We start from the raw sequence: 17,575 nt of genomic DNA on the forward strand, positions 1-17,575 counted from the left end.
CTTCAACCTTTGCATCATAGTAATATTTATTATAGTATTTTTGTTATATTGTCACATAAAGCTTTTTTCTTAATTTTGAACACAAAATGTACGTTTTTTATTTTTTTATTTAGCAAAATTTATATCATTTATTATATAAAAGGCACAGGTTTCACACCTTGATTGTGATTTAATAACAATGCACTGTGGGTCAGAGGGACGTTGTGCGCTCACGTTGGGGGAGTAACCTGTGTTCTGTTGCGCCGCCACCAGGGGGCAGTGCGGAGCGGGATGTTTTCCTTTTGTCGCCCCACTAAAAATATCTCGCTCTCAATTTATACTTTTTTAAAACTGAAATCTTATTTCCGAATACACATTTGTCTGTTTTTTAGATATTGTAAAGATTAATTGTGTTTCCGAGTATGCTGTTGTTTTAATTATATTTATAAAGGTAAAGAATTAAAAAAATAAAATATAATAATGGGACGACAAAAGAAAACATAAATTAAAACAAATACAACTCCATACATATCATTTAAATAATTTTACTAATACAGTTTTAACTTTTTCTCATCGAAAAACATATTTCTGTATAGTTTGACATAATTCTGTGGAAGTGTAGAATGAAGTGGAATTATTCACAACGCTTTTAATCGATAAAATAACAGAAACATTTACTAAATTAAACAATAAAGTTATTTTGATAAAATGTCTAAATCTTCACGTTCATGTTAATTTATTTCCTCTTTTCTATCTTGTTAATTCTGTTAATAATTCAACATAAAACTAAAAGAGAGTTTATGTCAAGCTCGCGGGAGTTGTCTCTGCCGAACCAGACGTGTAGCAATCCTTTCACAAATAAAGAAAAATACACCTTTAATTATTTTAACGTTGGACATATTCGGCTTATTAGGTTTGCGTAATTTCATCTTTGTTGGTATTTTTTTGAACACCACACAAATATTATATTTTTTACACAATTAAAAACAAGCACCAAAGCATAATTTCACCCAAATATATTGTTGTTTACTTTTACCAACAATTGTTTCCTAAATATGTATTTAGATTTATTCAGGAATTTTACGTTGATCAAAATAACATGTGTTTTACTTTGAAAGTTCTGACAGGAAGTGGGTGATTTTAATTATTTTCTCTTGATGATAATCTGCAGCTAAAAAAATCAATGTAAACAAACGAGATCATGGTTTTAATTTCTGCTCCCGGAGATGCGTTCACTGACCCACGGATGAATGTGTATTGGCTCATCTCAGTGATCATCTTCATTGATCTTCAGGACAAACAGCACTAAGTGTGGTACTAATACCGCCCTAATAATGTACTAATACCACACTAATAATGTACTAATACCACACTAATCATGGTACTAATACCACACTGATCATGGTACTAATACCACACTAATAATGTACTAATACCACACTAATATTGCACTAGTACCACACTAATCATGGTACTAATACCACACTAATAATGTACTAATACCACACTAATATTGCACTAGTACCACACTAATCATGGTACTAATACCACACTAATCATGGTACTTATACCATACTAATAATGGTACTAATACCACACTAATCATGGTACTAATACCACACTAATACTTCTACTCATAACACACATAATTCTACTAATAACACACTGAAAATACTGCATTTAAAATGTTTCTTAATTAAAAATAAAGCATCAAAAAAGATAAATGAGGTGAAGTATGCTAGTGGAGCAGAAGTATACAGGAGCATAACAGGTAAATACTCAGGTACAAGTACCTCGAATGTGTACTTAAGTACACTACATGTACTCGTTTTGCTCCCTAAATTAGTGGCGCACGATGCAAAAAGACGTTCGACTTCCGGGTATACGATTCAGATGAAGTGACCCGGATCTTCCGCATTCCGAGGCCCGCAGAGCATGCGCACTGGGAGTTCTCTAGCCACGCCCCCTGCCCTCCGTCCCGCTGCAGCTTGGTTCTCATTCACATGAACGGAAAGAAAATAACTCTGGATTCATCTTTGAGTGCATTTAGAAACTTTGAGGGCGAAGTATTGTTATTAGTATTTAAATAACAGCTGTTAATGTGTTGCTAGAAGTCTGTGAGGGGAGGGAAATAAGTTATTTTTAGCCGCTATTGTTATGTCACGTGACTGACCCGGAAGTGGTATTTCCGCGGTTTTTTCTTGGGAGGCTTGATTAAAAACCAACAGACACAATAGAAACACGAGGACAGAGTCTTGTTATTATTTAAGCTATCTTTATTTCACATTTATTTGTACACAATAAATACAGTTAAACACTCCATGTTGAAATGTGTGAGTTAGTCTCAGCTCGACGTGTTTCTGCTTTAATACAACGGGGCAAACTTCAAAAATAAGTTCATGTCATCAGATCTCCAGGAGATCAACATCTCCTCTTTCCTCACATCAACTGAAACGGCTCAACAGGTTCTCAAAAACACTAAATCCTAACAACATAAGGGAAACATTAAAAAAAGCTGAGCTATAATTTGTACAGATCTCTCCTTCTCTGTAAACTATCGGCGTTTCAATCAGACGCTCAACGGCTATTTAAGGCTAAATAACAGAAAAGTATTCATACCAATATATAGGTAAACAAAAGCAACAAATATTGAACAACGTAGGATCAACAATACTGAGAGGGAACCACAAGGCATCAGAAAGTGCTTCACTATGACAGTATACATCTTTTTCTCACTTTATTTGACAGCTAGCAGCTCAGGATGTTCCCCTCCTTCAAAATAAAGGCGCGTTTAAACTGCACAATACTTCAGTGTAAACTGTCACCACCAGCATTTGACTGGTTGCTATGGAAACCCATCCCCACCAGTGAAGAGGAACACTTAAAAAAAGACCCTTTCGCCATAACTCTCTCTCTGCTTCTCGGAATAATGATTTATTATCGGGAAATCAAGTCTGTATTTTTATTTGTATTTACTTTTCTCAATATTTTGGGACAAACTAGTTCATTATTTTGAGTTTCCCTTCATTTCAAGAAAGTCTCAATGTTTTGAGAAAGTTTGTCATTATTTCTGAGACACCAACTCATTATTTTCAGAAAGTCAATTATTTTGAGATAGTTATTATTTCAGAATATTTTTAGAATTTGTTTCCATTTTCAGAATTGGTTTAATTATTTTCAGAAAGTTTATCCTTATTCTCAGAAAGTCTCTGATTTTAATAACTTACGGGATCTGAGCGTTATCCTTCCACGTGGGCGTCAATGGGCTTCCATCGTATAACATTAGTGTCATAACAACCTTTCTAGATCTTTATTTTACACGTTTTTCTCCCTTTTAGGATTTTGTGAACATTCGGTGCAAAGACGAGGAACGCGGTTAGCCAACGGGATCAATAAACCGATCACGGATCCATCGCTGTGATCACAACCTTCCACAACAATCACTCAACTCAAATTGCCACTTTTCCCTTGTTTGCGTGTTGGAGGAGAGGACCAGCCTCGTCCCCCGAGGGGTTATTGATTTATTATTTATTGATCGGGTGTGTGGAGACGACCAGATGTCCGGTGTCGAGGCTCCGTGACCTCGACGACCTTCGGCGACCTTTGACCTCCGATAAAGTCTGACGTCTTTGCATAGAAGAAACCGGAGAGGAAGACAGGAAGTTAGGCCGCGAGCTGCGTATGGTTTGAATCCTCATTCTTGATCGGCTGAAGTTCGGAGGATGTTTTCCTATAATCACTAAGTATTGATCAGCCGTCCGATCAATGGAGCCGAGCGGTTAGTCAAAGACTTTGGGAATGACTCGTATCGATGTCGGGTGTTTACGGTAAATATGAAGCTCCGCCCAGTTAGCGTAGCTTAGCACAAAGACTGGAAACGGGGGGAAACAGCTAGCCTCTTTTTGTGAATCCAGAAATGTATCGTCAGTAAACGAGTGAATGGCGTGAAGACGTGACGGCGTCTGATTGGACGTGAGGGCGGCCATCACCTGATCAGGATGTGAACAGCGACACCTGGAGGTGTGAAGCCGTGATCAAGGTGTCTGAGTCTGTGGGTGAAGGTGATTCCGGTCCAGAAGAGGAGGACATGGAGTCTGTTCGAGGAAGATGTTCCTCCTCCACACGGACCCTCAACGGGCCTCATGGCGCCTTCAGGGGGTTCTCTCGGTTCCTTTGGGGGAACGTTCAGTCCCAGCAGAACACCGTCACACCAGCGTGATCTCTACCTCCTCCCTCCGCTTCACCTGCCCACGAGGGTGCTGCTTCGGGGGCGGAGGGGCGGCCCGCACCTGCAGACAGCCAGTGGTCGTGAAACATTTTATATATATGTTTATACATATATTTTTATATAATATATATATGTTTATATTATATATATGTTTAAATAATGTATATGTTTATATAATATATATATGTTTATACAATATATATATATATATTTAGATATGTTTATATAATATATGGTTATATAATATATATTTATGTTTATATTATATATATACGTTTATATAATATATGTTTATATATATTTAGATATGTTTATATAATATATATATGTTTATATTATATATATACAGGACTGTCTCAGAAAATTAGAATATTGTGATGAAGTTCTTTATTTTCTGTAATGCAATTAAAAAAACAAAAATGTCATGCATTCTGGATTCATTACAAATCAACTGAAATATTGCAAGCCTTTTATTTTGATTTATTGCTGATTATGGCTTACAGCTTAAGAAAACTCAAATATCCTATCTCTAAATATTAGAATATCATGAAAAAGTATACTAGTAGGGTATTAAACAAATCACTTGAATTGTCTAATTAACTCGAAACACCTGCAAGGGTTTCCTGAGCCTTGACAAACACTCAGCTGTTATAAATCTTTTTTTTTACTTGGTCTGAGGAAATATTAAAATTTTATGAGATAGGATTTTAGAGTTTTCTTAAGCTGTAAGCCATAATCAGCAATATTAAAAGAATAAAAGGCTTGCAATATTTCAGTTGATTTGTAATGAATCCAGAATGCATGACATTTTTGTTTTTTTAATTGCATTACAGAAAATAAAGAACTTCATCACAATATTCTAATTTTCTGAGACAGTCCTGTATAATACATATATGTTTATATATATATTTGTATATATTTATACAAACATATATATGTATATATATGTTTATATACGTTTATATAATAAATATATATGTTTATATATATTTATGTTTATATAATATATATATGTTTATATATGTATGTATATATATATATATATACATATATATGTATATGTTTCTATGTATATATTTATATATATAGTCAATGTGGAGATTGTTTTGATAAAATGCCTAAAAAAATATCCGAAACATTAAAATGTAAATACGTGAAACGAACATGAAATACTACCTGAATAATATGAGAATAAAATGTAAAAAAAAGAAGATTTTTTTTCTCAGTATTCAAAACAAAACATTCTCAAAATATTATTAAAAATAGAAGTTAATGTATCTCACAAAAGAAAATTCTTCTGTAAATCGAGCATCTTTCAATAAAATGTAAACTTTGGGTTGTTGTTGTTGTTGTTGTTGATGACTCACCGGCCGAATGGTGCCGGAGCTGGTCTCTGGGTACTTGGGGGGTTGAGGGGAGCCTTGGACCGGACCTGCAGACCACAAGGGGGACACACATCAACCCTCAGACCCCCAGACGTCCAACCCGTCTAGACGCAGATCAGGAGCTCTTATTCTGAAAGGGGCTCTTACTCTGAAAGGGGCTCTTGTGCGGCGCCGGCCGGTGGTGTCCGTTGTGATAGGAGGGCGGTCGGCCAATGGGAGACGCCGTGGCGCTGCAGGGGCTGGACAGAGGGGAGGGCGTGGTGGGGGTCTGCAGGGGGCTGCTGTGGAGGGGCTGGAAGGGAGTCTGAGGAGACTGAGCACAGCAAGAGGACGAGTGAGGACACTAGATACCACCAAGGGGGCAACTAGGGTACTGCGAGTCAGGACTTAGGCACAATATACCCCCTAGAGGTCAACTAGGGTACTGCTAGTCAGGACTTAGGCACAATATACCGCCTAGAGGTCAACTAGGGTACTGCTAGTGAGGATGTAGATACAGTATTCCCTCTAGGGGGGCAACTAGGGTACTGCTAGTCAGGACTTAGGCACAATATACCGCCTAGAGGTCAACTAGGGTACTGCTAGTGAGGATGTAGATACAGTATTCCCTCTAGGGGGCAACTAGGGTACTGCTAGTCAGGACTTAGGCACAAGCCAAACATTTTTTAATCGTACTCCAACAAATCAGAACAAACACGTAGGAGAAGCACGTTTCTCCCCGGTTACCGTCTTTGTTGTTGTTGTTGTCCTCAGCATCAAAACATACCTGTGAGCTTGCGTCTCCGTTGTCGCTGCTGGCTCCGGTGAGCTCCTCCACCAGCACCGCCGGGAACACGCCCACCACGCCGTTGAACTCGCCCTCCCAGAAGCCGTCGTCCTCGCGCGTCTCGCGGCTCAGGACGCGGATGATGGCGCCTTCAGGGAAAGACAGCTCGCCCTCCGTCTGGCCCGCGTAGTCGTACAGCGCCTTGGCGAAGGCCACTGAGGGGGGGCAGGTTTAACATTATATATATATATACTACCCTAGTTGCCCCCTAGAGGGTATATTGAGTCTAAATCCTCACTAGCAGTACCCCAGTTGCCCCCTAGAGGGTATACTGTGTCTACATCCATACTAGCAGTACCCTAGTTGCCCCCTAGAGGGTATATATATATATTGTCTAAATCCTCACTAGCAGAACCCTAGTTGCCCCCTAGAGGGTATAATGTGTCTACATCCTGACTAGCAGTACCCCAGTTGCCCCCTAGAGGGTATACTGTGTCTACATCCTGACTAGCAGTACCCTAGTTGCCCCCTAGAGGGAATACTGTGTCTACATCCTGACTAGCAGTACCCCAGTTGCCCCCTAGAGGGAATACTGTATTCCAGAGCAGCCTCACCGCCAGCCGCCGCGTCGCCCTCCGGCTCCGTGGAGTTGCTGGAGGAGTGTGAGCGGGCGTCCAGCGCGGCCAGCGCCTGCAGCATGCTGAGCAGGCTGTTGGAGGACGGCAGCTGCAGGTACTTCTCCGGCACGTAGCCCACCTGGCCGCCGCGGCTCCGGGCCTGGAGAACCGGAACAGAGAACCTCGTTACTCACAAGGAGTTCCCGGTAGCGTCGGTCCCGGTTCTCCACAATGAGGCATCTGGTTAATCGAGCTTTAGAACGTACAAACAATCGTGAAACTACTCGTCTCTCGGAGGCTAACAGGGGGCCTTCCTTAAGGTAGTATTCTTCTTTAAGGTAGTGTTTTTCTTTACGGTTGTATTTTTCTTTTAGCTAGTATTCTTCTTTACATTATAATTCTTCTTTCAGATTTCTTCTTTAAGGTGGTAAACTTCTTTCAGGTAGTGTTCTTCTTTAAGGTACTATTTTTCTTTACAGTATAATTGTTCTTTAAGGTAGTATTCTTCTTCAAGGTACTATTTTTCTTTAAGGTAGTATTCTTCTTTACGGTAGTTCTTATTTACGGTAGTATCTTTATTTAAGGTACTATTCATATTTACGGTATTTTTCTTTAAGGTAGTATTCATATTTAAGGTAGTATTCTTCTTTACGGTACTATTCTTCTTTAAGGTCGTATTTTCTTTAAGGTAGTATCTCCCGACCAGAGACTTTCTTGTGTGTGTAGAACACAGTTCCCTGGAGGTTCCCCGTCTCTCGGTCAGGGAACGTTCCCTCGGTCCAAGTACCTTGACCCAGTCCTCCATGTCCCCGTCGTCGATGACCTCCAGGACCTCCTGCTCCTCGATGGTCAGCTCGTCCGGCTGCGACGCCTGGAGGGAAACACGGAGCCGGGTCAGAACACGGTTCACGGCTCACACGGTTCTGGAGGTTCTGGCCGCGTGCGTACCTTGTAGGAGTAGAGCACTTTGCAGGTGAGCGGGTAGTTCCTCAAGGTGCTGGAGGGGCTGGAGCTGCTGTCGTCCATCACCTCCCCGCTGACCTCCGGCTCCTCCTCGTCCTCTCGCTCCAGGTCCGCCGTCCCCTAAACAAAGACCCGGCGGCTCGGTGATTTGGTTCGTTAATAAGTCCGTACGGGTCGTGGAGGTCGTGAGCGGCGGTCCTCACGGAGAGCGAGGTGTCGTGGGTCCCCAGGTTGTTCCAGCGCTCGTTCTCCAGCTCCTCCATCACCTGGTTCATGGCGCTCTTCAGCCACGTCTCCACGGCAACGCCTGCCTGCCTCAGCAGGTCCAGCCGCGCCTCGGCTTTCACTTTGACCGTCTGCAACAACAAACAACAACAACAACAAGGTTGTTGTCATGTTGAGCCTCTTGTTTAACGACGATCTTCATTAATTCATCTCAAGATTATTTTCGCGATTAATTGGACAAAATAATTGTTTCATTTTATATTTACTACTTTGTTGATTCATCATTGTAACCAGCAGGGGGCGCACTGGGGCCACTAAGTACAGGACACACACACACACACACATACAGACACACACACACACACGCACACATACAGACATGCACACACACACACACACACACACATACAGAGACATGCACACACACATCCAGAGACATGCACACACACACACACACACACACACATACACACACACATACAGAGACATGCACACACACACACACAAACACGCACACATACAGAGACATGCACACACACACACACACACATAGAGACATGCACACACACACACACACATACACACACATACAGAGACATGCACACACACACACACACAAACACGCACACATACAGAGACATGCACACACACACACACACATACAGAGACATGCACACACACACACACACACACACACAGAGACACACACACATACAGAGACATGCACACACACACACACATACAGAGACATGCACACACACACACATACATAGACACACACACATACAGAGACATGCACACACACACACACATGCATACACACACACACACACAGAGACATGCACACACACACACACACATACAGAGACATGCACACACACACACACACACACACACACATACAGAGACATGCACACACACACACACACATAGAGACATGCACACACACATACAGAGACATGCACACACACACATACAGAGACATGCACACACACACACACACAGACACACACACATACAGAGACATGCACACACACACACACACACATAGAGACATGCACACACACACACAGAGACACACACACATACAGAGACATGCACACACACACACATACAGAGACATGCACACACACACACACAGAGACACACACACATACAGAGACATGCACACACACACACAGAGACACACACACATACAGAGACATGCACACACACACACACACACCTCCGCCCGGCGTAGGCTCTGCCTGGCCGCCTCCATCTTGGTCTCCAGCTCAGTGTTGTTGTTCTCCGATGGCTCCGGCGTCCCGAGTCCCTCCAGAGCCTGAACACAAACAACAACATGTGTAAAACAACAACAATAAAACACATCGATTGATTGAATTCGATGGCGCTCAGTGAGTGACTCACTTCCTGTTCAATGAAAACAGTTTACCTGTTGACTTTCACCCTTAGAGGGGTTAAAAGGTGATGAAGAGGAGTTATCTCTGTATTGCGTCATCACTAGCTGGAAGACTATATGATCCGTTATCAAACTGACCGCCGTTGGAAACGTCGTTCCTCTCTAAGCGGATCACTCGTATGTCTACAGGACGTCATTAAACACTGTTCACACATGGGAAACACATAAAGCTTTGCAAAACTTTAAGATGTGCTCGTTTCAGTAACATCGGCTGTCCAACGTTCTTCACATCTGAAGTTGCACCGTAGTGAATTCAGACCGTTGCTATGGAAACTCTTCCAGGTTGCTGATGTTTTATATTTTCTTATCTGTGGAGTAACTGGTTCTTTCCTGGTTCAAAGCCCAATATTATTTATTGTAGCGCAATAAAACACTTCATAGTTTCTCCTATCTCAGATAACTGATACGATATCTGTTGTTGTTGCAGCGCACGAGGAAATGACTCAACGTTACGACGCTTTCATAATTAATCAACGGGATTTACGGCCCGACGACGTCGACTTGTTCACTGCGTTAACAACTAGTCCTAAAACCTGAAAATGATTGCTCTGCTCTTACGGTTCCTTAGTCCATGTTGTTGTTATTGTTGTTTTTAAGTGTTTGTGGTTGGGTGCATGAAATGAGGTGTTTCAACAAGAGCTGGAGAGATTTTAAAGTTTTGATCTCCGACATAAAATACATCAGTAAATACTATTTAGAAGCTTTTTAAGAGTCGTAAAAAAAAATAGGAATTAAGGGGTTTCTCCCCGTGACACGGAGGAACAGCATTGAGGGGTTTCTCTCCGTGACACGGAGGAACAGCATTGAGGGGTTTCTCCCAGTGACACGGAGGAACCGCATTGAGGGGTTTCTCCCCGTGACACGGAGGAACCGCATTAAGGGGTTTCTCCCCGTGACACGGAGGAACCGCATTGAGGGGGTTTCTCCCCGTGACACGGAGGAACCGCATTAAGGGGTTTCTCCCCGTGACACGGAGGAACCGCATTGAGGGGTTTCTCCCCGTGACACAGAGGAACAGCATTAGGGGTTTCTCCCGTGACACAGAGGAACCGCATTGAGGGTTTCTCCCGTGACACGGAGGAACCGCATTGAGGGGTTTCTCCCCGTGACACGGAGGAATCGCATTAAGGGGTTTCTCCCCGTGACACGGAGGAACCGCATTGAGGGGTTTCTCCCCGTGACACGGAGGAACCGCACTGAGGGGGTTTCTCCCCGTGACACGGAGGAACCGCACTGAGGGGGTTTCTCCCCGTGACACGGAGGAACCGCATTAAGGGGTTTCTCCCAGTGACACGGAGGAACCGCATTGAGGGGTTTCTCCCCGTGACACGGAGGAACCGCATTGAGGGGTTTCTCCCCGTGACACGGAGGAACCGCATTGAGGGGTTTCTCCCCGTGACACGGAGGAACCGCATTGAGGGTTTCTCCCGTGACACGGAGGAACCGCATTGAGGGGTTTCTCCCCGTGACACGGAGGAACCGCATTAAGGGGTTTCTCCCCGTGACACGGAGGAACCGCATTAAGGGGTTTCTCCCCGTGACACGGAGGAATCGCATTGAGGGGTTTCTCCCCGTGACACGGAGGAACCGCATTGAGGGGTTTCTCCCCGTGACACGGAGGAACCGCATTGAGGGGTTTCTCTCCGTGACACGGAGGAACCGCATTAAGGGGTTTCTCCCCGTGACACGGAGGAACCGCATTGAGGGGGTTTCTCCCCGTGACACGGAGGAACCGCATTAAGGGGTTTCTCCCTGTGACACGGAGGAACCGCATTATGGGGTTTCTCCCTGTGACACAGAGGAACAGCATTTAGGGGGTTTCTCCCCGTGACACGGAGGAACCGCATTAAGGGGTTTCTCCCCGTGACACAGAGGAACAGCATTTAGGGGGTTTCTCCCCGTGACACAGAGGAACCGCATTAAGGGGTTTCTCCCCGTGACACGGAGGAACCGCATTGAGGGGGTTTCTCCCCGTGACACGGAAGAATCGCATTAAGGGGTTTCTCCCCGTGACACGGAGGAACCGCATTGAGGGGTTTCTCCCCGTGACACGGAGGAACCGCACTGAGGGGGTTTCTCCCCGTGACACGGAGGAACCGCATTAAGGGGTTTCTACCTGTGACACGGAGGAACCGCATTGAGGGGGTTTCTCCCCGTGACACAGAGGAACCGCATTAAGGGGTTTCTCCCCGTGACACGGAGGAACCGCATTAAGGGGTTTCTCCCCGTGACACGGAGGAACCGCATTAAGGGGTTTCTCCCCGTGACACGGAGGAACCGCATTAAGGGGGTTTCTCCCTTTGACACGGAGGAACAGCATTTAGGGGGTTTCTCCCCGTGACACAGAGGAACCGCATTGAGGGGGTTTCTCCCCGTGACACAGAGGAACCGCATTGAGGGGTTTCTCCCAGTGACACGGAGGAACAGCATTAAGGGGTTTCTCCCCGTAACACGGAGGAACCGCATTAAGGGGGTTTCTCCCCGTGACACAGAGGAACAGCATTAAGGGGGTTTCTCCCCGTGACACAGAGGAACAGCATTTAGGGGGTTTCTCCCAGTGACACAGAGGAACTGCATTAAGGGGTTTCTCCCCGTGACACGGAGGAACAGCATTTAGGGGTTTCTCCCCGTGACACGGAGGAACTGCATTAAGGGGTTTCTCCCCGTGACACAGAGGAACAGCATTTAGGGGTTTCTCCCAGTGACACGGAGGAACAGCATTAAGGGGTTTCTCCCCGTAACACGGAGGAACCGCATTGAGGGGGTTTCTCCCCGTGACACAGAGGAACCGCATTGAGGGGTTTCTCCCAGTGACACGGAGGAACAGCATTAAGGGGTTTCTCCCCGTAACACGGAGGAACCGCATTAAGGGGGTTTCTCCCCGTGACACAGAGGAACAGCATTAAGGGGGTTTCTCCCCGTGACACAGAGGAACAGCATTTAGGGGGTTTCTCCCAGTGACACAGAGGAACTGCATTAAGGGGTTTCTCCCCGTGACACAGAGGAACAGCATTTAGGGGTTTCTCCCCGTGACACGGAGGAACTGCATTAAGGGGTTTCTCCCCGTGACAGAGGAACAGCATTTAGGGGGTTTCTCCCCGTGACACAGAGGAACAGCATTTAGGGGGTTTCTCCCCGTGACACGGAGGAACCGCATTAAGGGGTTTCTCCCCGTGACACAGAGGAACCGCATTGAGGGGGTTTCTCCCCGTGACACAGAGGAACCGCATTAAGGGGTTTCTCCCCGTGACACGGAGGAACCGCATTGAGGGGGTTTCTCCCCGTGACACGGAGGAACCGCATTGAGGGGGTTTCTCCCCGTGACATGGAGGAACCGCATTAAGGGGTTTCTCCCCGTGACACGGAGGAACCGCATCGAGTCCTAGATGGCCTATGAGCTTATCTTTTATAAAAGGAGGTGCCCATGTGATCGGCTCTCACCCGCTGGGTGTGGATGGCGCTCTTGTACTCCCGGGCCACGCGGCTCGCCCACTTCCTCGCCTCCTTGTCCAGACTGTGCTCCTCCGACGTTCCACTCTCCTTCTGCAGCTGCATCACCTACAAACACAGACGGCACATACAATATCAGAGAAGAGCTCAAAGTCGGACTCAGACTCACGTAGACGTAGATAATACATTTCCCGCTAATTCCGTCACATAGAAGTACAAATACTTCATTGTAAAATGAATGTTTCCAAAATAAAATCTTTGGTTTGACGTTCTGACCCACCAGAACCCCTCTAAGAGGTGCTTGTGGTTTCCCAAGAGGCCAGACACCAGTGTGAGTTCCACCCTGTTGTTGTGTCAGGGTGGAAATACACACAGGAGCTTTTACCAGCGCTCATGCAGGTTCATTCTGCAGCCTGCTAGGTGGTACCCCCTCCTCCTCCTCCTCCTCCTCCTCCTCCTCCTCCTCCTCCTCCTCCTCCTCCTCCTCCAAACATTCATCTGAACCACAAAGTCCAAACCCAGCTGCCTCTCAACTATATCAGAGGAAGAGAGAACAAATATACATTTACACAGACGGATTGATTGGATTTCTATTTGGGCGTTTCCACGTTCCTACAAGTATCTTAAAGCTGCCTTCTCTCTCCTGACCACCAGGGGGCGACTCATCTGGTTGTATAGAAGTCTATGCTTCATGTGTTAGAGCTGCATTCTCTCTCCTGACCACCAGAGGGCGACTCCTCTGGTTGTATAGAAGTATGTGCTTCATGTAAGAAAGCTGCCTTCTCTCAACTGACCACCAGGGGGCGACTCCTCTGGTTGTATAGAAGTCTATACTTCATGTCTTAAAGCTGCCTTCTCTCTCCTGACCACCAGGGGGCGACTCCTCTGGTTGTGTAGAAGTCTGTGCTTCATGTGTTAAAGCTTCATGCTTCTCCTGTTGGAGAAATGCCTCCTGGGGGCTCTGAAGAACTGTTTGTGAATAATTGATCTAAATACATTAAATAAAATAGTTTAAAAAATGTATCATCCCCCCTTAATCAATTCAATCATTCCCACTTTATTGGGGAGCAGCTGACATGCAGTGCAGTTAGAAGTGTTCCACTCATGACTCGAGTGTGGACCGAGATAACAGAGCAAAAAAAATAAGAATTTAACCACTTAAATGTAATAAAATAGAAATAAAGCTCTAATAACAGAAGTCGTGATAAAACAGTCTTAGAAATTGATTAGACAGGTCATGTGCAAGAAGTCCTTCATTTGACTTTTTAGGTTCAAACATCCCTAAAATGTGAGGGAGGTTTCGTCATGACAACAGCAGTGTGTGCATGGGGGGGGGGGGGGGGCACTCACAATGACCCCTTTTCACAGAGGTCCACTGGGCCCGGCCACCTCCTGCCCCTCCCTCCTAGTTCAGCTCTATTCCTTACCGGATCCCTCTGTCTGGTGCAAGAGGTTTGGGAGGGAGGTGGGGAAGGAGGGAGGGAGCGAGGGAGGCTCTCTCTCCACCACTAATGTTTTCTTGAGGAACAAGCTGCTGCTTGTTTGACTTCCAACGAAAACAACGTCAGTATTTTGCAGTTTGAACAAATTGTCCAGTGTTGACCGGCGACGGGCCGCGATGCTGCGTTCAAGTGCAGCCAAACACCGCGGGACGATCCACGCGCCGAGTGAGACGCTGCCTCGACACTTATGCAGATGTTTAAGGTTTCAACGCTATAAATCACACTTTGGGTGGAAAGCCGAGACGCCACGGACTCGCTGAACAAGTGTGTGAAGCTGTAATTAACACACACACACACACACACACACACACACACACACACACACACACACACACACACACACACACACACACACACACACACACACACACACACACACACACACACACACACACACACACACACACACACACACACACACACACACACACGTTGGGGGCAACACAGCTGGGAGAGCAGACTTTGATAAGATTTCAGCGGGAGAATCAGACACAAACCAACAGGGCTGCTGTGAAATCCTGAAACACAAGCCGAGGAGGTCCAGCTGAAGCTCCATGAAGCTGAAGCTCCTTGAAGCTGAAGCTCCATGAAGCTGAAGCTCCTTAAAGGGTTTCCTGTTGGCCGAGACCTTCAATGAGGAAGACCTTCCACAAGATATCCGTCTCTTCATCATCTCAAATTACTGGGCCGGTGTCCAGATGTTTCACTTGAGGAAAGGTCCGGTGACCCCCGGTGACCCCGGTCAGAACCGTCCATCAACACCAAGCTTCAGCCTCCGGGTCACGACTAAAGTTCTTTAACATCTCGACTTGAAAGAGTTTTTCTGTCGAGCAAAAACTTATTATTTCATATTTTCTTATTATTTCATATTTTCTTATTATTTCATATTTTCCATGCACCATGGAGCTGGAGGTGATCCGTTCCCCTCAGGCTCAGCGGCTATATTTAGAGTTAGCCAACGTCTGTGAAACCAGAGCGTGACGTTCAGGTGTCCAACGACGGCACGGACACGTCATGCAACTCTAAGCAACCAAAATATACATTGAATCCACTTTCATTGAATCCACCCCCATTGACTCCCTCCATTGACCTCCATTGACCCCCCCCCCCGTGAGGGCCCACAGAGCAGAGGGCTCACCGTGTCGGCGTCGATGGGCTGGAAGCAGAAGTCGGGCGCTCTCTGGAACACGAGGTTCTTCAGGACGAACTGCTGCTGGTGGAACTCCTGCTGAACCTGTGAGTGTTGAGGGGAAGAGGAAACACGTTCAGGCCCCATGCCAGTGAAGCTGAACTCTTTATGCACATTAAATACATTTTAAAACCTCCTTTCTGTGGTTTCTTTGTGCTCATTGAGTCTCTTTCAGAGACGAAGGCCTCTGGTTTCATGGGGGCGGAGCCTGAATGAAGGACAACGCCCTGCAGGGGGCGTCCCACGCGGCATGTAACTTCATCTGGAAAGGCTTCGTCCACTTCTCAGATTCACCGGTTCAGTTTCCCCAGATTTGTGTGAGTGAAATCGATCCAGTGAAACACAACGAGTCAAACCGACGTCCACCAAACACACGCCACGCTTCACAGGAAGCTGTGGAGACGCCACGCTTCACAGGAAGCTGTGGAGACGCCACGCTTCACAGGAAGCTGTGGAGACGCCACGCTTCACAGGAAGCTGTGGAGACGCCACGCTTCACAGGAAGCTGTGGAGACGCCACGCTTCACAGGAAGCTGGAGACGCCACGCTTCACAGGAAGCTGTGGAGACGCCACGCTTCACATGAAGCTGTGGAGACGCCACGCTTCACATGAAGCTGTGGAGACGCCACGCTTCACATGAAGCTGTGGAGACGCCACGCTTCACAGGAAGCTGGAGACGCCACGCTTCACAGGAAGCTGGAGACGCCACGCTTCACAGGAAGCTGGAGACGCCACGCTTCACAGGAAGCTGGAGACGCCACGCTTCACAGGAAGCTGTGGAGACGCCACGCTTCACATGAAGCTGTGGAGACGCCACGCTTCACATGAAGCTGTGGAGACGCCACGCTTCACAGGAAGCTGGAGACGCCACGCTTCACAGGAAGCTGTGGAGACGCCACGCTTCACAGGAAGCTGGAGACGCCACGCTTCACAGGAAGCTGGAGACGCCACGCTTCACAGGAAGCTGGAGACGCCACGCTTCCCTCTCGGACGCTTCCTCCGTCTTCTGGCAGAAGAACTAATGTCAGAGCGGCTCCGGCGAGGAAAGCTGAGCCTGACCGGACCAGGCCGGCGGCTCGGGTTCAGGTAACCGAGGAGCCGAGCGGTAACGCACACCTTCCAAAAGGAGCCGGCCGAAGAAATCGAGTGACCCTGAACGCACCCTGAAGGTCGGCATCGGAGACGATCTGGCTGCATGGGCTCAAAGGTCCACTTCGGGCTGAGAGAAGGTTCTACCTGAAGGGCTGAGGTTCTTCCTGAAGAACAGCTGCAGCCAGAGAACCCTTTGGGAAAGGATCCTCAACAGAACCTCTAACTCATGGAGTGTTGAGCCGCCTGCAGTGGGACATTCTCTGCTCTTGAATCCTTGACGTCTGTCACTAGGGATCCAATCAGATCACAGCTTTACTTCACGGCAGCTGGATCAATAATTAACCTTCAAACTTAAAAACGTCTGTAATCACAAAGAGTGGGTTTGTGTTTCTAGGTTCCAACAGAGTGACACCTCTTCTCTTTTCAGTTTAACGATCAACTTAATGTGTTGAATCTTTTAATAAATAAAGTATGTATTTTTTCTGCCGCTCCGTGCATATGAGGATCGTTGACCCGTGTGTGTGTGTGTGTGGCTAATAGAAGCAGAGCAGCAGCTGATTGGACAGCAGCTGGAGGCGGAGCCTCACCCCATTGGAGCGGCTCAGCAGCTGGCTGAAGGTGTCGTTGACTTCTCGGTGACCGTCCAGCTCCGTTTGGCACAGAGACACCAGGTAGTCCTTCACCTGGTCGAAGAGCCGCCCGTCAGACAGCTGCAG

The 17,575-nt window shown here is 46.4% G+C and overlaps 1 protein-coding gene across 1 annotated transcript in view; it reads right to left on the bottom strand.

The window, feature by feature from the left end:
• Positions 1-2,232: 2,232 nt before the first annotated feature.
• Positions 2,233-17,575, bottom strand: part of LOC130190996 (F-BAR and double SH3 domains protein 2-like) — a 31,056-nt gene continuing 15,713 nt past the window's right edge. The window contains exons 9-20 of the mRNA XM_056410673.1: positions 17,447-17,569; positions 15,716-15,811; positions 13,067-13,183; positions 9,389-9,487; positions 8,142-8,294; positions 7,924-8,058; positions 7,763-7,846; positions 6,973-7,135; positions 6,359-6,573; positions 5,740-5,905; positions 5,575-5,639; positions 2,233-4,268 (exon numbers count right to left, since the gene is read on the bottom strand). Coding sequence (XP_056266648.1) covers positions 4,185-4,268; positions 5,575-5,639; positions 5,740-5,905; positions 6,359-6,573; positions 6,973-7,135; positions 7,763-7,846; positions 7,924-8,058; positions 8,142-8,294; positions 9,389-9,487; positions 13,067-13,183; positions 15,716-15,811; positions 17,447-17,569 — 1,500 coding nt within the window. The 3' untranslated portion in view covers positions 2,233-4,184. The remainder of the gene's footprint in view (positions 4,269-5,574; positions 5,640-5,739; positions 5,906-6,358; positions 6,574-6,972; positions 7,136-7,762; positions 7,847-7,923; positions 8,059-8,141; positions 8,295-9,388; positions 9,488-13,066; positions 13,184-15,715; positions 15,812-17,446; positions 17,570-17,575) is intronic.

Source organism: Pseudoliparis swirei, chromosome 3 (genome assembly GCF_029220125.1).
Source record: "Pseudoliparis swirei isolate HS2019 ecotype Mariana Trench chromosome 3, NWPU_hadal_v1, whole genome shotgun sequence".
Classification (NCBI taxonomy): Eukaryota; Metazoa; Chordata; class Actinopteri; order Perciformes; family Liparidae; genus Pseudoliparis; species Pseudoliparis swirei.